Genomic DNA, 20,723 nt, shown 5'->3' with positions numbered 1-20,723 from the left:
CCTCCCAGAGTGCTAGGATTACAGGTGTGAGCCACCACGTCCGGCCAAAAAGATCTATTTAGCTCCCGTCTTATTTCAGCTGCACGGCTCTGGGTGGACGGCAAGCTGCAGGGACATTGGAGGTCCGGCACAGCCAGCCCCAGTCCAGCCTCAGAAGGGGACCTGCAGCCCAGCAACGCCAGTGGGGGGCAGGGCCAGGCAGAGCAGAGGCTTCCTGCCCTCTGGCCCTACTCCGGGACGCCTCTCCTTCCCTTCCCGCAGGGCAGCCCGGGTTGGACTGTTGGCTCCGAGCCCCACCTGGGTTCCAGTCCCTGCCCACCACTTTCTTACTACTGGTTCCTGGGCAAGTTATGGAACTTCCCTATAGCCTTGGTTTCTTCCTCTGTGAATGGGGAGAACGGTCCCTGCCCCACTGATTGTGTACCTTCACTGAGATTGTGCTCGTAAAGCATTTAGTACCCAGCCTTGCACAGGGTGCGCTCTCGAAGAGGCCTGGGCTGTTCCAAGAGTCCTGTACTAACGGCTGGGAGCCATTTCCGAGTAGCGGGGAAGGCAGGCTGGCCGTAGGGGGGAGCCTTTCCCCTCTGGCTGTAAAGCTCAGACTCGGCCCAGGCCCCCTCCTTGCCCCTCAGACTTCAGTCTCCCGGCCCCGCTCCGAGAGGCCCCTGAGCGCCCACCTCTGGTAGCGCCCACACCTCCATGCCCCACGCCGCACCCTCCCGCGCCAGCACACGGCTCTCCCACCACCAGCCGGCATGCACGCGGGCAGGCCTCCTGGGGACTGGCCCAGCTTCGGCTGCGAGGATGGGGCTGTAGCCCCACGCCAGGCCTGGCCGGGGAGGGGCGGGGCGGGGCGGGGCGTGGTTTTCTGTTGCAACAAGAGACACAGGCGGGTCCCACGAGGTGGGGCAGGGGCGGGCAGGCGAGGGTGGAAGCCAGGAGAGGCGGACCCTGGACACGGCGCCTCCCAGGCCACAGAAGAGCGCGGGCGCAGCCCAGGGCAGCCGCGCCAGCCCCACCTGCCACTGTGGCAGGAAGGAAGGGGGCCGGGTGGGGGTGGACGTGGGCAGTTTGCAGCTTGTCAGCAGAAAAGGAGAGAGCGCTTTTCCCGTTCGACTGCAGCGGTTCTTCTGTTTCCTGTTACCCCTGGGACCCTGTCCTGTCCCCGGCTCCAGCCACCAGAAAGCGCTGGCCTCGCCCTCCACGACCCCCGAGGCCCTGAGAGTGTGCAGGTCCCCACAGGCACCGACACACGGGCACGGGGACCCATGCACGCCCCCCCCACCCGCGTCAACACACAGCCACGCGCACGGCTGGCACGCTCACACGCTGACGAGCGCAGATATAGGGCGCACCCACACACACTCGCGCCCCACCCCCGCGGCCTGCCTGCTCCGATTTCGGTTCTCTGATGGCCCCCATGAGCCCCACCGCCTTTCAACTGCCGTTTCCAGATCCACCCTGCGGAGTGAGGACCTGGGTCGGGCTGGCCACGCTGGCCTGTGTCTGCACATGAGGTCTTACTAGGACACAGCCACGGCCGTTCACTTTTCGTGGTGGCCGTGGCTGCCTTCATGCCGCAAAGGCAGAGACCAGTGGCTGTGTCCGAGTGGCTGTGTACGGGCTGCAGAGCCTAAATTGTTTAGTGTCTGGCCCTTTCCCGCAAAAGACTGTCCACCCTGTGGCAAGTTCTTGCTACTCCAAGTGGGGTCCAGGGACTGACCAGCAGCACTGACGCCGCCTGGGCGCCTGTCAGCATCTCGGACGCTCGGGCTCCCCCAAGACTGACTTGAGTGGAGCCTGTGGTTTAGCCAGAGCCCCACGAGCGCTGGTGTGGACCCCGGGTGCGTTCCAGCTAGGGGGACCCACCATCCCATTTGCCCAGGGCTCTGGTTTTAATCCGGGGAAGTCCAGCAGGGCCCGGATGACATGGGCACGAAAGCTGAGGCAGAGCGCATGGGGGGACCCCTCCCCGCTCACCCAGCGTGTTGGCGATGCCGGTCTTCACGGTGTCCGTGCAGATGTGGCTGATGCGGTTCTCGTGCTCCGGCTTGGCCAGCACCACCATGCGGATGTTCCAGAGCGTGTGGATGGCCACCTGGTGTGGGGGGGGCAAGGCTGTGACCCTCGCCAAGGTGTAGGGCTTGGACCCAGAGCATGGCCATTCATACCCACCCCAGCCCCGGAGTACCCTGTCTGCAATCCCTAACCTCGGGGGCACGCCTAATGATGCCCAACCGAGGTGACCAAGCATCTTAAAGATGGGAATGGGGCTGACTGAGGGCGGGGAAGACAGAGGACCGAGCAGTTTTCAGCAACACCCCATGGACCCCATCCATTTCTGAACACAGGTGCATCTCTCTGGCCCTGGAAGTGGGGGGGAACCACTGAGCCCCCAGACACCTTTGGAAGTGGACAGGTGACAGGCTGAGCCTGCCCTTGCTTCTGAGACTCTCCCCCTGTCCCGGAGCCCCACCCGGGGTGCGGCCAGCTGCTCACTGTTTTAAAAGTCATGCTGGTGATTTCTTGCAGGGACTGTTTGAGGATCTCCAGCCACTCCTTCTCACCCAGGGGGTCCTCCTGGGTGCCGATCACGTAGATGTCGTGGGGGATGTAGTCGGCAGAGTCGTCCCGCGTCTTTCCCTGCCCCTTGGAGAGAAACCAGGACGTGATCTTCTTGGGAGGGGGGGCGTTACCTTCAATAGCAAAACCCAACACCAAGTGAGTCAAAGGCACATCCAGTCAACAGCATCAGAATTCAAAACAGAGAGCAGGGGGCATGTGGGGGGAGGTCACATGATCACACAAGGTCATCCGGGCAGCCAACCAAATGCGAGATGGAGACCTGAGTGCCCAGGATGGCCGCCAGGGGCGAACTCAGTTAAGCCTCGTTTTACTGATAACATTAAGTTTCAAAAAATAGAAGCACTGGAAGATTCCCTGATGTCAAACACTGTCCTACAGTCTGAGGCTGCCATGCAATTGAGACACAGTTTTGTCCCTCAGGGAGCTTCCATTCTATTTCAGAGACAGCCAAGTAGGCTGACAAGTTGAGGGTGGCAGCTTCTACCCCATTGTTAGGAAACAACAAAAGCTCCCTTGCAAGACTCAGAGCTCAGCCAAGAGCCGAGATGCACGGGTGTTAGCTAGAGAAACGGGAAGAACGTGGAAGCCCCCCATCCCACTTCAAACTGGATCGAACCAGCTTAAGGAATAATGAAAGGTCTGCTGCTCCCACAATGCCCTTTAATGAAGAGCTAACTGCCCCCCACCCCCCACCACTGAGCAAAGGACAGCCCTGGCTATGTCCCCAGCAGGAAATCAGGCAGCCAACAAGACTCCCAGGGCACGGGCCAGGCTCTACTTCAGCTCTGCTTGGCCCCTGGGACATCTGGGCTTGCACTGACTGGCCCGGGAGGCATTGAAGGCACAGGGAGGGCTGACACCATGCAGAACTGCCTCGGGAGGCCAGCAGAAGCCGCTGAGACTTGAGGCCTCCTGCCTTCCCTCCTGAGGCCCCGGCCCACCCTCCGCCCAGCAGGCCACCCACAAGTCCCAGGCTGCCAGTTCATTTCCACAAGGTCCCTGCCCCTCCAGGAAGGGCTCCGCTCTCGCCTCCTCCCCGCGCTACTGGGGTGGGCCTGACTCTGCTCGGGACAAAGGGGAGGGGATACAGGACACCCAGTTATATTAAAATTTCAGATGAATGAGTAGTTTTTAGAATAAGGACGCTCCGTGCGATAGCTGTTTATCTGAAATCCAGATTTAACTGACTTCTATCTAATAATTTATTTCTAGCTGAATACTTACACTAAAAAGTTACTTATGATAAATATATATTAGTACACATATACATAGTATATGTAATTTAATACAATATATATTTAGTATCTCTTAAATATTTATTTCTAGCTAAATAGTTACATGAAATATTTAGAATATACCATATTTATGTATTTAGTATATAAAATATATTCAAATATTAACATATATTTAGCATATATATTTAGAATTTATTGCTAGCTCAATACCTATGCTAAAAAATGCCTTGTTGTTTATATGAATTTAAACTTAACTGAGCACCCTCTTTCCATCTATCTACCTGTTTCTCTCTCACAATGGGGGGCCGTCTTTCTTCCAGACCTGGGGCTCCTTGGCGAGCCGCCTAAGGCTGGCAGGGCACCCACGAGCCCCTTCGTGGAGATATTCAGCCCCTTTCCCTAACACCTGCCAATTTAGACATGCAAAGGAACTCACTCCAGCTGCTCTTGGGGTACAGTAGTTCCAGAGCTCATTGTTATTACCCATCGTCTCAGGTGCAGGGAGGAAGGAGAGAGGGGTACAGCCCCTCCAACACCATCTGAGGACAGCTGAGGCGAGGAAGCGGAACCAAAGGGGGGCAGCTGGGGGAGGGGCTCGGGGACCTACCCATGTTCCAGGTGCCGACGAAGATGGTGATCATGTCGGGCTCCGGCTGCTCCGAGTGCCTGTTCTTCATCTGCTGCAGCAGCTGGCAGAAGCCTTCTCTCTTCTAGGGATGGAAGGGCAGACAGACTCAGACAGGCTCTGCTGCCCTGCACACTACCCTATGTAAAGGACTTGGCAGCTTCTAGAAAACTGAGGAGTGTAAATCAGTATGAACTTTCAGGACAGCAACCTGGAAACATGCACGTGCAAAGTTGTAAGCAAGTGGCTCGTCTGACCCAGCCATTCTGCTGCAAAGTTGGAAAATATCAGGAAAACATAAGAAAACATTCAGAACTGCATTGAGATCCAAACATGGCCCTGCAGGACATGCTTCAATACAGAAAAAATTCAGGAACAATCTTAATGTCATATCTTAGGGGTTCATTAATAATTGTATTCTGAGGCCGGGCGCTGTGGCTCACGCCTGTAATCCTAGCTCTTGGGAGGCCGAGGCGGGCGGATTGCTCAAGGTCAGGAGTTCGAAACCAGCCTGAGCAAGAGTGAGACCCCGTCTCTACTATAAATAGAAAGAAATTAATTGGCCAACTGATATATATATATAAAATTAGCCGGGCATGGTGGCGCATGCCTGTAGTCCCAGCTACCCGGGAGGCTGAGGCAGAAGGATCACTCGAGCCCAGGAGTTTGAGGTTGCTGTGAGCTAGGCTGACGCCACGGCACTCACTCTAGCCTGGGCAACAAAGCGAGACTCTGTCTCAAAAAAAAAAAATATATCTAAAAAAAAAAAAAATAAATAATTGTATTCTGGACCATTTATATGCTTGAATACCATAGCGTCTAAAAATTATGGCCCAGAAATACTTTAACAAGAAAGGTGGCAACAATATATCATTAAGTATGAAAAGCCAGTTGTCAAAATGGTATGAATATCATTGTTGTATTTTTAATTTTAAAAAACATCTGGACGGGTATGGTCCAAGGTTAACTAGGGGCATATGGGTGTTTTTATTTTAAACGTTTGCTTCTTTGTATTTGCTGCTGTGTCACCAATGAGAATAGATCACTTGTGTAATGAAAGAAATTAGAGAAACTAATTAAAAAGAAAAGAGCACATGAAGGCTGCCATGGCCTCCTCCTTAATATCTTTCACTTATTTTTCTCGGTACACGGTAGGGCCCAAAGCAGACTCTGCCCTGTCTTAGTCACAGGCTGACTTTCAATGGGGCTACACAAAATTGCAGGTTGGACCATAAGACATGACCAATCTTTGACTGTTTCATACCTACAAGGACAGTAATTTTCATAGGATTCGACCTAATAATTGCAAACCTCGGGAAGCCCCTCTGAAGAAACCAGCTCATGGAAATGTAATGACTGTCTTTGTCGAAACCTGCCTGTACTTGGGGATGGCACACAATTCCATGCCTCAGTTTATCCCTGTGTCTCCATCCTTCTGAGCTCGTGGCAACTGACTGGGTTTTGGACTTGTGCCCATGTGCTGAGAACGCTGCCCAGCCAGGTGGTCTTCCTCTCCGCCTCCCACTACCTGTTCAGTCCCTGCTCCCTTTTTTTCTCCCAGCCCTTTCCCCGTCATTCCTGCAGCTCCAGGCACCCCCAGATCTCCCACCAGGCCACCCCTGCCACTCTGCAGGTGCAAGTAGGAGCGGGGTACGGGCACTTGGCAGGGGCTGCTGCTGTGAGCCCGCACCAGCAGTCCTTGTCCCCTGGCCTTGTCTGAGGTGCCCCACATGAGGTGTCAGCCGCACCTGGCGTGATGGGCGCCCTAACTTCTCTGTGAGCCATTCTCACTGCCTCACGCGAGCTGTTCAGTAGAGCACAAACAGTGGGGCTGTGATGATGGGTTTTGGACCCTGGTTCAAATTTCCCCGGTGAGGGGTCAGGTCTTAGAGAACCGGGCTCTGGCTGTCCGCGGGCCCAGCCCGGGTTTTCCCTCTGGCTCTCAGCACCTCTCACCCCAGGGGCCAGTCCTGGCAGGGGTCTCACTTCTGCAGGATAGGGCGAAGTATAGAAACGGAAGCCTTGTCAGGACGCAGATTTAGAGCAAGGGAGGGGTACCCCAAAGGGCTCCCAAGTCCAGCCTAGAGAAGTTAAAAAGCCTGCCAAGCAGGCCCAGGGCTGGGTGAGAGGCAGATGATAAAGGATGCACCCCTGGCCAAGAGGCAGCGTGGCACGCTGGGACGCCGCCATGCCCTGGGACAGCCAGAGCTGCAACTGCTCAAATGCTGGTTGGAACTGGGTCCTAACTTCACTGAGCTCAGCTTTCCCGGTGTGAAAGGGGTTGTTCTGGGAACCAGTGAGCTGATGACATGCACTCCCTGGCCATAGCGAGCCTCAAAGCACAAAAGTCCCCCCCAGTCTTCTGGCCCCTCTCAGAAGCTTCTTGTCACTTACTTTAGAGTCAGCAAAAACATACTCCTTCCGCAGGATCTTCTCCTTCTCTGTTTCCACCAAAATTACCAACTTGTTTAGAAACTTCTGTGACTTGATGAGCTGCAGAACTGGAGAGAAACAGAAATTAATGTATTCACTGGGCCAGTGTGCAGAGTCTCCACCATGTTCCAGGCACCGGACATCAACTCCCCCAAACTTCCTGGCCCCAGGCTGAGCCCCAAATCTGTGTCTGGCCTCCGAGATCCCTCTGCTCCTGGCTGCTCTTCCCGGGAGGAGCTCAGGCTTGGGGAAGGTGGTGCCGAACAAGCAAGAGGTGGCCTGGCCCGAGCAGGGGCAGCTTTCTTCCTCCCCTCTCTCCTCCTTTCTTTCCTTACCTTCCTTCCTTCCTTCTTTTGGTTTGTCTTTTAATTTATTTCTAAATTTCAAATTTTTACTTGTTTACTTTTTATTTCCATCAATTATTTAGAGTCAAATTGCTCTATGTTCGTGCAAATGATAGCACTGCTCCCAACCCCATGTCTCTCCAATGTCCCAGTCCTGAGAGGCAACCAGTTTCACGTTTCTTAGTGGATCCTTTTGGAATTTCACTCCATGTTCTAAAAATCATGCTTAGGCTGCTACTTTCTGATGCTTCAGTTTTAGATATTTCCTGTCACATGTTGACTATGGAAGATGAAGGTTCACACACACAACCTGCTACCCCTTCACTCCCTGCTAATGCATAATCCCAGTCCCTGCATCATCCTCGCAATAATTATATCATAATTTTGGCCAGATAAGCATTCAGTGTTCGTGTTATTATGATTATGGAAATACTATTGACAGACCAGCCCTGATAACTTTTCTTTTCCTACCCAACCTTTTGTTTCTCCTGGAGTTAATAACTGCCATATTTTTTTTCATTGTTTCTAACTCTCCCCTAGTTTGTAACTCTTTTTCCTGTAACCAAACCCTTTTATCAGCTTCACCATCCTGCTGGGGCCTTTCCCAAGCCTCTGGGTCTCCAGTCTCTAGACCAGTGACCTCCAGGCCTGACCTTAGGCATTTACCGCGGGGCCTTCCTTCATTGCCCAGGAATCCATTTGCCTGGATCCTGTCTTGTGGCCCCATTTCTTTTTATCTACAGAATGTGGTTCCTCCAGTGTTTTGTCTTTTTGTCCCGCTGTCACCCGTCCCAAGCTCCCCTTGGTGTCAGGTGATCCTTGGCTGTGCGTGTCCCCACAGTGGAGTTAGTTAGTTTTGGGTTCCTATAAGTTGGCTACCATTATCCACCTGCTTTCTACCTTTTGGAATCTGTTGCTCTCTCATTCTCTCTGTCCCTGCGAGCTGTGCCTTTCAGAAGGGAACGTGGACAGTATACGTCTGCAACTGCCACCCTGAGCCAGAAGTCTCCCCAAAGGGAAACCCCCTCACTTGTCTCTTTATTCTCACGAGGCAGCCAGAGAATAAAGTGGGATCATGCCACTCCCCTGCTAACTACCTTCCAACAGGCTCACCGCACCTGGGAGACGTCAGTCCTGTGCTCTGGTCCCCGCCCGGGCTCTGCGTCCTCTGAGCTGCAGCAGCCCGGACTTCTCTCAAGCCAAGCTGGCCCCTCCTTAGAAATCTGCCCACGGGCCTGCCTCTGGGTCTCACCTGGCCAATGTCTCCACCACACTCAGGTTTCAGTTCAAATGCATCTCTCTGGGAGGCTTTCCCCACTAGTGTCCTATTTAAATTCCCAGCCTAGCGTTTATCACTCCCTGATGCATTCCTGATTTATATATATTTGTGTTTTTGCCTTTACCCTCTTGGGTAAATACTCTTGGGGGGGGGTTGCATTCAAGTAAATGGATGGCCTGTTCTCCTCCACACCCCAAAAAACCCGGCACACAGTAGGTGCTTTATGATTTCATCATGCAGCAGCTAACTGTTCCTATGCACAGAAGACCATGATGCCGAAGCTATCGATGAGCGTGGTGACCAGAACAGAACAGGGCAAGGAAGCTGCAATGCCTGTGACCACAGACTTCCTCTGGGTGGGCTCCGCTTTATCATCATAACATTGACTGGAAGCTGACCGCGGGCCAGGCTCTGCCTTAAGGACATGCCCTGCCCCACTTACCTTCACAGCAACCCCAGGAGGAACCCCGGTCTGTGGGGGTGACACCGAGCTTTTGAGGAGCCAGTAACTTACTCAAGATCACACCGTTGTGGTGTCGTGGAGCCAGGATGCGATCTGGTTTCCCCTGAGCCACACTGCCCTTAGTGCCAGTCGTAAGGAAGCCACCGAACACACGGCACGTGAACATGACTTTCCCCTGCTTTAGAACGCATGCCCTCATTCATGCACGCATTCACCCCTTCATTGTGTTCACACATTCACATGTTCACTCATTATGCATTTGTGGATCGTTTTACTCTGTGCTGAGCACCATTCTAGGCTCTGGGGATCTCGCAGGGAACGAAACAGATCCACATCCTTAGCTCTGCAGGGCCCACATTAAGAGGAGGAGGTGGGATTCATGAGCAAGGTTGCAAGCACCTGAGGCGCTGAGTATCTGCTGAGCACGCACTTGCGGAGTACCAAGGCCAGTACTGGGGCCTGCAGACTCCAGGGTGCACAAGGAAAAGACCCTGCCCTCTAGGGGGAGGGGACTTGTGAACAGGTAACTGTGTTCTGACATGACAGAGAGCGAGTGGAGCTCCACCAGCTGGGGTAGGGGGAGGACAGGAGCCAGGTGGGTGTGGCCCTCAGAGGCTGGCAGGTTCTGGGCACCCACGCTCCTCTGAAGGGCTCACAAACCTGCTTGACTCTGCAGGGATGTGACAGCTTGTCACCCCCAGTGACCAGGGACTCCATTTCCTGAGATTTGCCTTCCTCACGCTGCGTAGGAAGGACAATTATAATGGTGACGGTGGTGGCCGCAGCCAATGGTGTCGGCATCTCCTGCATGCCTGGCCCTGTGAGCTTTGATGCTTACCCAGTAAGACTCATGGCAGCCCTGCAGGGTGCTACTACTATCCCCATTCGACAGAGGGGTAAACTGAGGACCAGAGAGAAGACACCAGACCAAGGTCGCAAGTGGCTGAGCTGGGACTCAAGGCTGGGCTTCCAACACCCTGCCAGGCTGTCAATGGGATTCAGGGTACACTACCCCCAAGATGTGGCATCTTAGCATGTTGAATGCTTTAAGCCGAAGGCGTGTGAGAAGCAGCAGGTGCGGCACCACTCTCTGACCTGAAGCAGGTCGCCAGACCCCCTCACGTGGGGACCGGGCATCCTTATAGTGCATGGCACATGCTTATACTCAAAAAGTATTCACTGTTTACCTGGAATTCAAATTTTACTGGCCCTCCTACATTTTTGTTTGCTAAATGTGGCAGCACTACTCATGCCCCACTAAACGGACAGAGACACTGAAGAACGAAAAATGCCGCTGCAGAGCAGAGGGACTCTGGCTTCAGGGGGGTCTGAACGCCTGCCAGGGGACACAGACTGTTAGCGAAGGTGGGGATTTATTTGAGGGGAGCGTCCACAGCATTTATCAGGTTTCTCAGGGGAACCTATCGGTCACCTGAATAAAGAAACAGAGCCTCAAAGGTCAACACACATTGGCCAGCAGCCCGCGCTGGGGACTGCTCAGGGCACTCCTGCTCTCCCCAACCCTCTGCTCCCCTCTGGGGCTGGTCACCTGTCCCTGCCAGGCACACGGGCATGCCCCCACCTCCTGCACCCCATATGGCCTCCCTGTCGGGCCGTCCCTACCTGGGCCATGGCTGGGGCACCCGCCGGCCCTCCCAGACCCAGACTCGAAGTTCTTGCTTTGGGTTTTCCAAAGCTTTGAAGCCTTCCCATTGTGCTTGAGATAAAATCTAAACTTGTCACCAGCCTCGGGGGCTAAGTGTTCCCATATTTCCCTCCGCCCGGGGAGCCGTTTGCTCCTCCCAGGTGTGCCTGTCTGTGCCCATCACCCGGGCTTGGCACGTGCTGCCCCCTGGCTGGCGCTGTCCCCTCAGACCCTGCAGACCAGTCACTCCTCAACCTTGAGGTCCCAGCCCATGCCCCGTGCCCCCTCCTCAGAGGGCCTTCCCCGTCTGCCCCCTCTAAACTGCCCCTCTTCCCAGCTAACCTCTCCCCCGTTACCCTGTCTTGCTTTCTTTGTGGCATTTATCAGTGGCTGAACCATCCGCTGTGGTGACATATGTACTTATTTAGTAGCCATGCAATGCACTGGATCTATACTCCGCATGGGCAGGGCCCTCCCCGTCCTGTGTCCTGCCCAGCGTGGCTTGTCCACAGCATTTGCTTTGTGAATAGTTCCCAGTTTGTGGATGAGCTGACTTGATGGTGCAAAACGCAAAGCCTCAGTTGCTCAGAACCCGCTAATAGTAACAGCCGGCCCTCAGAGTAGCTGCCACGTGGCGGGCTCTATCCTAAGGAGCCTTACGCGTACTATTCACTTAGTCTTTCTCACCCCTGTGTTATAGGTGAGCAAACCGAGGCCCAGAGAGGTTACGTGACATGTCCAAGGTCACACAGCTGCTGAGTGGCACAGCTGGGACGTGAATCTAGACAGTTTGGCTCCAGAGTCCACGCACTCCAGTGCCGTGCTGAAGCCACTACTGATGTCAGCAACACTCATCTGTGCAGGGCCTCGTACCAGGCACTGACAAGGGACAGGACGGATCAGACTGGCTCCTGGTGGGGAGGAGAAGACACACACACACACACACACACGTACACGCACACGCACACCCCACACATGCACGTGGGACCTCCACCAGGGCGGGACATGCCGCGTGTGAGCACGTGTGAGCTTACTGCAGGGGGTTAGAGGCAAGAGGCAGAGGTGCAGGGACGCCTCCCTCGGGGAGCCAGGAAGTGCAGGAGCCCCACAGGCGGGGAAGGGCAGTGGGTGCCCCAGGAGAGGGCCCGCCCTCCGCAGAGGGGTGGGTGGGCCTGGCGGAGTCTGCTCCTGACCTGTCACCCGTAGGGCACTGGCAGAAGGAGTGACAGGTGCAAGGGGTCTTACTTTTCTTGTGGCTGTAGAACTTGTCCTCGGAACCGTCCTTGGACTTCTTAATGATCAGTTTCCCAGACTCCACGTCGACTTTGAGCTGCATTTTCTGAGGGATGCCCAGAGACTCCGACTTCACCTTTCAGAGGAAGAGACGTTGTCCGTTGATCTCTGCCCGGCTTCTGCAATGCTGACCCCGAGCCCCGTGTCTATGTGGCTGGGCGACCCCTGGTTGGTGTCCCAAGTGGGGGCCACTGGGCCTCTATTTCCTGACCCCGTTGCCCCAGCATCACACGTGCACGCGAGTCGCTGGACCTCTGGGGCCCAGCTCGTCCACTGTGCGCGTGAGCCGTGCGGCCAGCCCAACAGGCTTGGCGGAGGAAGCAGATGAACTGCCGCAAAATGGTTCATTCACTGATTACTCTGACAGCGCTCATTAATCTGATGTGTCATTCTGTTTCCAGAAGGATTTTAGTAATAGATTTAAACTCCTGGGCCTTGTTACAACCACCAATTTAACATTTACTGATAATAATTAGGAAAAAAGACAGTTGCCTAGGCAGGCTCAGAAAATGGAAATCTATCTTAATACAAGATTTTCACCAGGGCCAGAAAGGACTTTGGGGTGGGGGGAGTGTGTGTGTATTTGGGCGGGGGGGGGGGAGTCTTGTACTGTGTTTCTGAACGTGGGGCCGGTGCTGGGCTGGATGCATGAGAATCTCCGGATATTGTTAAGAAAAACACATTTCTGGGCCCAAACTGGAGATTCTAACCCATCCCCCTCAGGGAAACCACAGGAATTGCACATTTTTGTTTTTCTGGTCCCCTCTCCCCTTGAGGTACTACTTTGCAGCCTGTTTGGGGGCCCCAGTTTGATGTCACTCATCACCCCCATTTTGAGAAGGACGGAGCGTACAGAGCACCTTGGGCCAGCGAGAAGCCGTTCCCTTGCAGTGTCCCCCGGCAGGGGTCCCACAGCCACACGCTCCAACGTCTTCACGGCAAGGTGGCTCCACCGCCTGCCATTCTCTGCCCTTGGGCTCCTTGTGGCCCCATGGCCCAAGGCCAAAGCCCTCTTTCTGCAGGGACCAGGCAGGCCCGGCCCCAGCTGTGGAGCCCAAGCCCTGGCCCCGCTGCCCCACAGCCACTTACCTCAAAGGTGACGGGAGGGATGAGGGAACGCCGGTGGGAAGACTCGGGGCCCTCGTGCAGCAAGGCCTTGACCTGTGGGCATCAGTGTTGGGGACACAGGGTCAGAGGGGACACCTAGCCTGCAGCCTGGGCATTCTCTGTGCAGAGAGGGGACCACCGGGAGGCCAGGAGAAGCTGCGGGACCCCCACGAGTACCTTGTCTTCGATAGAGGACAGCAGGCAGGTCAGCTGGCTGAGCTTGGACACCATGTTGATGGGACTGGCCTCGCAGGGCACCTGGTGGGGGAGGCAGAGCCCGCGAGGGCGGCGGCGCTGAGCGTGAGCCCTCTCCCCACGCTTCCCCTCATGCCAGCCCCCCCACAGCCCTGCAAAGACTATTATTATCCCCACCGGCTGACGAGGACACCAGGGATATCGCCTATCTTCTCAAAATTCTCAAGGCCAATAAATAGATCTTCACCACTTCTTCCCTCTAAACCCGCCTCTGCCCTGGTGCCTCTCGCCTCGCCCACTCGTGTGCTTAAACAAAGCTCCAGGACCGTCCCTGCGCGGTCCCTTTCCTCCTCCTCCTCCTCCTCCTTCTCCTGCCTGCTGTTCCCGTTCTACTTCTAAAACACGCCAACCCCACTGCTTAAAACCCCAGTCTCCTTCCTTCCCACGGCAGGAGAAAGTCCCCCCGGCCCCTTCCCTGCCCTGAGGCTCCGTCCTCACTTCCGATCTGCCTTGAGCTCCATTTTATGAAGAATCTCCAGAGATTCCACTTGACTTGGGAGGGACACCTCCTTGTCATTCAGGTCTCAGACCTACAGAGAGGTCTTCCCTGACCACAGTCTCCAAAACAGCCACCAGGTCATCTCCGTCAAGTCACCCTGCTTTATTCCATGCCAGGAGCTAAAGTTCTCTCCTTTCTTTTCGGGTTCATGGTACGTCTCCCCTGTTATGTAGGCTCCACGAGAATTGAGGCCAGCAGCGCTGTGTTCAGTGCTGCCACCGTGGTGCTCAGAGCACTGCCTGGCCAGCAAAGATGCTCAGTAAAGTCATTCGGTGAATACAAGGAGCCCAGAGAGCTGGAGTTACTTGTCCAAGGTCACACAGCTAGTAAATGGCAGGACACAAACCTGCAGCCCTGTCTGCCCGGCACCAAGTGCGTGGTCTCAAGCATTTACTCACAGAACAAACATTTATTTATGAAGCGTCTGTTCTACACCAGGTGCTGGGGTTGTAGAGTGAATAAACCACCGTCCCTACCATCCGGTGGAATGATAAAGTTAAACACGAGACTAACTTGAACACCAAAGAGAATGGAGTGGGAGTTATCGCCAGCTAGGCGATGTGCTTTATCTCACCCCTTGCTCAACAGAGCTAAACTTGCTTTTGACCTCAATTTTCCACCCAGCTACTTTGGTGTACGACTTCTGCCATCCCCGCAGCCACTTCTGTCCCCATGGTCAATGGCACTGCCATGATCAGTAGCACCAGAGTCATCAGCACCATCATGAACACCACCACCAGCACCAGCATCAACACCACAAAAGCAAGAGTGCCACCCCTACCCCCGACCATGCCCTCCCCCACCATGACCACTACTGTCTCCGTCATCACCACCCCTACCCCCAACCATGACCACAACTCCCTCCATCATCTCCACCCCTAAACCCACCATGACCACTACCATCTCCATCATCACCACCCCTATCCCCCACCGTGACCACTACCCCCTCCATCATCTCCACCCCTACCCCTGACCATGACCATGACTTCCCCCACCATGACCACTACCGCCTCCATCATCACCACCCCTACCCCCCACCGTGACCACCACCCCCTCCATCATCACCACCCCTACCCCCGACCATGACCACAACCCCCTCCATCATCACCACCCCTACCCCCCACCATGACCACTACCGCCTCCATCATCACCACCCCTACCCCCCACCGTGACCACCACCCCCCTCCATCATCACCACCCCTACCCCTGACCATGACCACGACCTCCCCCACCATGACCACTACTGTCTCCATCATCACCACCATGACCCCCACCATGACCACTACTGTCTCCATCATCACCACCATGACCCCCCCACCATGACCACTATCCCCTCCATCATCACGACCATGACCCCCCCACCATGACCAACACCCCCTCCATCATTCCCACCCCTACCCCTGACCATGACCACAACCCCCTCCATCATCACCCACCATGACCCCCCCACTATGACCACTACCCCCTTCATCATCACTATCACTGCCCCTGACCATGACCACCATCACCATCCCCAACCTCCATACCAGCCCCCCATCACAACTGCCACCCCTATTATGGTGGCAGTTAATATTTGTCAATGCTTCCTCTGACTACATTTTGGTTTTTCCCTTGCTCCTTGGTAGAGCTCACAGTTCATCTACAGTTACTGTCAGTCGGGGAGGTGGCTCTAGGGGGTGGAGCTGAGACTCAGGCAAGGGCACCTGCCAGCTGGTTGAGCAGAAAGGTTGGTCACTAGATAGGACAGCTCAGGACCCCGATTTAGGGCTGCTTTTCTCATAAAGAATTGACACTTATCGTAACACAGGTTCAAGCCACCTCATTCTCCCTCGTGGAGGCTGGGAATGACCTGCTCTCTCCTCTGGGAAGACCCCGTGCAGTTTTAGGCTGGTGTCTTCCTTCTCTCTGAGATTTGTGACTTTTGGGGGAGGTCTGGCAAAATCATACAAAGCATCAACAAACTTACTGACAAACAGGGAGTTAGTGCTGGGAACAAAAAGCACCAGAAAAATGCTGTAGTTTTCCTACCCTTCTGCCTAATGACAGTCATCACAACCTGATGAGTTCTTACAGTATGCTGAGCATTTTAAATGTATTAACTCATCCATTCCTCACATGTATGGATTCTAATCCTTGTATTGCTTTCGGGGGACAGAGTCATAGTGGTGTATTTACAGCTAGGATAGACCTGAGATTTGAATGTGGGGCTAGCCAAGTTCTTGGCTTGTGGCAATTTTGCCCCCACAGGGGCATTTGTCAATGTCTGGAGACAACTGCAGTTGTCACAGCTAGGGGGATGCACAGGACAAAGAATGCACCAGCCCAAACCGCCACTAGTGTTGAGGTTGGGGGCATAATTCCCGGCTGAGCCTACCAGTGGGTGAAGTGGCACGAGTGCCATCCGGGCTGGCCCGGGAGGGGAGGGCTCAGGGAAGGCCTCCCTTCTCACACAGAGCAGACCTAAGGCCAGCAATCATTTTGATAATGCTGCGCTTTGCAGTTCCTAGCCGTGCCTCAAAGGAACTCCACACCCGAGTTTGGGTGTCAAGAGGTCCTGGAGTCCGCATCTTCTCACCTGCCTAAGGCCAAGGGCCTCGGGTTGCTAAGAGTCTACCAGGGGCGGGTGTGTCACACACCCAGTTTCACTTACTCCCGAACCTGACCCTGCAGTCAGGAAACTAAGGAGCAGGGAGGGTGAGTCGGATTCTGAACTTGGGCTGTTTGAATCCACAAGCCGGTGTTCTTTCCTCTCCTCTAGGCAGCCTCAGGACTCCCTCCTTGATTTGTGAATTTCTGAAGGCATATCAAGAATGACATTCTCTGCTTTCTGTAAGACCAGGGGTGTCGGAAGGGGGGTTTAGGAGCCAGCCCCACCCGGCGACTCTGTTGCTGCTGGTCTGCCCCCAAATGCAGACGCTGGCGTCTGCCCGCAGCACTCTCCCCTACACTGCCCCTGGAGACCCTCTCTCCCAACCTGCTTCAAAGATTTGGCTGTGTGCTCTTCCACTCAAACTATTTAAATTCTAGTGTCTGGCTGGGCCCCTGTTTTGTCTAGATTTGCTTTTACTTTTTTAGAAATTCATCCGTTATTCACTTAGAAGATAGCAAACAAATTTTTTCCTGAATTTTTAAAGTTGCATAAATAGAACACAAATACATTTTCTCCATAAAAAAACTCAAACAAACAATGTACGCAAACTCAAAGCCTCCTTGGCCCAGTCCCCTTCTCCCCAGTCCCATCCCCTCCTCTCAGCAACCAGAGTGGCCCTTTGGGTTTAAATCCTTCTGGTCTGACTTCCACGTGGGGGCTGACATCAGAGTCTACACTGCTTTTTCACCCAACAACGTGCCTTGGAGATCTTTCCACAGCAGTGCCCATACCTTGGAATAGAGTTCTGCACCCTACTTCAATTCACAGTCCCTCCGCATTTATGTGGTTTACCAGGGGTTTCTCATTCAGAGACAAAGCTACAAGGAGTATTTCTGTGTCCACATCTCTGTGTGCTGTAGCCCCTAAGATCGCTGCATACATACGGAACCGCGGGCTTGAAGGACACCTGCAGTTAACATTTGCATGCATAGGGCCACACTGCCTTTCAGAAAACCCTCCTCCACTCCCAACAGCAAAGGCAGGGAACCTGCATAAGCGTCCCTGCCACCCCATGCCCCAGCCGTGTCCACTTTAGCAATCAACTTTCTGCCTGGCTGATAGGCGAGAAGAGAGCTCCTAGTTTTGAATGTTATTTCCTGGTGACTAACAAGGTGAGGTCAAGCATTTCCTCATATCCATATTGGCTATTTCCTGTCCCTCCTCAGTGAACAGCCTTGTTTATATCCTTTCCCCATCTTAAAAATTGGGGTGGGTGGGAGGTTACTTAATTGTTTGTAGGAGGTTTTTTTGTTGTTGGGGTTTTTTGAGACAGGGCCTCACTCTGCGGCCCCAGCTAGAGTGGTATGGCATCAGCAGAGCTCACTGCAACCTCAAACTGCTGGGCTCAAGCGATCCTCCTGCCTCAGCCTTCCGAGTAGCTGGGACTACAGGCATGTGCCACAACCATCAGCTAATTTTTTCTATGTTTAGTAGAGACGGGGTCTCAGGGTCTTGCTTCTGTTTAGGCTGGTCTCAATCTCCTGGCCTCAAGCAATCCTCCACCTCGGCCTCCCAGAGTGCTACGATTCCAGGCATGAGCCGCGGAGTCCGGCCTTGCAGCAGTTTCTTTAAAAAATATATTAATACTTTATCCTTAATTCTTTTTTTTTTTTTGAGACAGAGTCTCGCTTTGTTGCCCACGCTAGAATGAGTGCCGTGGCATCAAGCCTAGCTCACAGCAACCTCTAACTCTTGGGCTCAAGCAATCCTGCTGCCTCAGCCTTCCGATTAACTGGGATTACAGGCATGCACCACCAAGCTCGGCTAATTTTTTCTATATATATATATATTAGTTGGCCAATTAATTTCTTTCTATTTATAGTAGAGACAGGGGTCTCGCTCTTGCTCAGGCTGGTTTCAAACCCCTGACATCAAGCAATCCGTCCGCCTCGGCCTCCCAGAGTGCTAGGATTACAGGCGTGAGACACTACCCCCGGCCTATCCTTAATTCTTTATCCCTAATATTTGTTGCAAGTATTTTCTCCCGAGATACAGCTTTTTTCTTTCTTTTAACTTTTTTAACTTTGCTGATGGCACCTTTTGTTACACAGAGCTTTGTTCAAAGGACAACGTGACCTTGGCCCCCAGCCAGGCCAGGAGCAGGTGAGGGGACCAGGCAGCCACCTTCATCTTGCTCTTTCTGGGGCAAGAGGCAGGATCAGGAGTTTGGGCACCTCATGTTTTTCTTTCCTTTCCAGTTTCTGGTGAGAAGTGATGGGACAGGCCCTGCTTGCTTCTCTCCTTATTTGGTACTAAATAAGCAGTTTTGCTGATGGGTGCATAATTTGGAATCTTTATTCCTCAAATCAAAGTCTGGCAGCAAGAAATGCCATCCTGGGGCGGGCAGGATGCTGAGACGCCCCCATCGCCCCAGCGTCCAGGCTGGCTGTAGCCTGGTGAACAAGGGGCGGGCGGGCGGCGCCCCCGTCTTCCTTCCGAGCCCTCGGGACGCTGGCCAACGCATCCCTCTCCCTGGCTTATTAATCTCACCTTTCCAACCCCAACACCCTTTACCTGGGGACGTGGACGGAGGCCGGGGGAGAGCTGCTGGTCAAACAACCTCTGCAGGGACTCCAGGGACGGAAGGGTCCGGACGACTTCCCTACGGCAGGGGACAAGGTGAAGGTCAAGGATTAGTGAGCACCAAAGGAGGAGCTTCCCAGGCAGTGAGGCTCTAGCTGGAGACAAGGCCACCTCTGGTCAGGCAGAGACAGGTAATCCTCCCCAGGACAAGCCCGGGCAAAGATCGAGGCTTCCCGGCGCCGGCCCACCCACCCTCGACCCCCACCCTTCCCATCCCGCATCAAACTTGAGTTGTCACGTGGAGCACTGACTTCACCTGGGTTACGCTTTAGCCAAACTAGACTGCATAACCTGTAGGAAATTCGAATCTAGAATCACAAAACTGCTTTCACCTCTGGTTTGCAACGTGCAGTGTTTACAAGAATCTCACACACACACACACACACCCCCTGGGTGTTAAAAATGCAAACTTCTGGGCCACAACCTGGTTTAGTCTGGAATCTGCATTTTAAATATTGGGGCTTCCGGGTGCTGAAGCTCTCTGGATTCTGATGCAAATCTCCTCCCAGCAAGTGGAGGCCCAGAGGGGGTTTCCATTGTCGAATCCTTTGACAAGTCCCAGGGCTTTATCAATTCTTTGTTTCTTTCTCATCCTTTTCTACTGTTTTCACATGGTTTTAAGCGTGGTGGGCTGACAATTTTGAGTTTTATTTTTCACTTATTATTTCATCAAAAACTGTTCGTGTTTTTACATATTTAACATCCTAATGGTTTCAAAATATTCTATCAAGTAAATGTGCCAAAATTGACTGCTAGATATTTGGGTTACTTTGAGATCTTTGCTATCATAAACAAAGGCTGCTCTGAACAGTTTTGTTCACATAGCTTTTCTCTTCTTACTTTCAGTTGTAGAATTAGGATGACCAGAAGTTATGGCTCTGAGTCAGTATTACCAAGCCCTCAAGTGATGGTACCAATGATCAGGTCACCGGCACTGTTCAACCTGCTTGTTCAATATCTCTAATTACTGCACTTTCTTTCTGTTTTAATGGGCATAACATTGCACTTCAATACAGAATGGATTTGCATATCTTTTCATTTGTAATGTCTAAGTATTTTTCTACTCTTGATTTCTGGTTAATTTCTACCGTATTTTTCTTTATGTACTTTGCCAATTTTCCCTTAGGAATTTTGTTAGTATTTTTATATATTGGTATAAACTTTACATATTGCTTTGCTTTTTATTTAATCTAGGTGTTGTATGTTTTTTTTTCCATTATGCTATTTTCATGGTAGGTGGGCTGGATTTCATTATAAAGTGATACATAATTTTGTATCATTTTATTTTTCATCTCTTCCCTGGTAATTTGCTTACTGTAGTTTATCATCATTATTTACTAAGGAGCAATTATTTGCTCACTTGAAATTGCTTTCTAACTCTTTTTATGATTCTGTTATTTAGGAGGGTTTTTTTGTTGTTGTTCTATATGTTTAATTCCTCATCTACTCTGGAATTATTATTTTTTTAATGTACAGTAGAATTGAGTTCATCTTTCCCAGTATTGCTAATCAGTTTTATTCAACAGCAGTTGTTCTTTTTTCCTTAGTTCTCTTCGGTTAGTCTATTGGATAAGCTCTGCTTAAATATTGCAGGATTTGTTTCCAGGCCCTATTTCATTTATTCAGCTAAAAATCCAGGCCACCCCATGTGTACGAGGCAATGAATTGAATTATGGATTCAAAGATGGTGTGTTGGTTTTCGACTTTGAAACAGTCATCCTTTGGA

The 20,723-nt window shown here is 52.8% G+C and overlaps 1 protein-coding gene across 1 annotated transcript in view; it reads right to left on the bottom strand.

The window, feature by feature from the left end:
• The window catches only part of INPP5D (inositol polyphosphate-5-phosphatase D), a 104,528-nt gene that overhangs the window by 26,234 nt on the left and 57,571 nt on the right, over positions 1-20,723 (bottom strand). The window contains exons 6-13 of the mRNA XM_012791603.3: positions 18,929-19,016; positions 13,188-13,268; positions 12,993-13,064; positions 11,856-11,979; positions 6,841-6,947; positions 4,429-4,531; positions 2,500-2,696; positions 1,981-2,098 (exon numbers count right to left, since the gene is read on the bottom strand). Coding sequence (XP_012647057.2) covers positions 1,981-2,098; positions 2,500-2,696; positions 4,429-4,531; positions 6,841-6,947; positions 11,856-11,979; positions 12,993-13,064; positions 13,188-13,268; positions 18,929-19,016 — 890 coding nt within the window. The remainder of the gene's footprint in view (positions 1-1,980; positions 2,099-2,499; positions 2,697-4,428; positions 4,532-6,840; positions 6,948-11,855; positions 11,980-12,992; positions 13,065-13,187; positions 13,269-18,928; positions 19,017-20,723) is intronic.

This window comes from Microcebus murinus, chromosome 8 (genome assembly GCF_040939455.1).
Source record: "Microcebus murinus isolate Inina chromosome 8, M.murinus_Inina_mat1.0, whole genome shotgun sequence".
In the NCBI taxonomy this organism is placed as follows: Eukaryota; Metazoa; Chordata; class Mammalia; order Primates; family Cheirogaleidae; genus Microcebus; species Microcebus murinus.
Note: the sequence above shows the minus strand (reverse complement) of the source record. Positions and strands in the feature narration are given on the sequence as shown.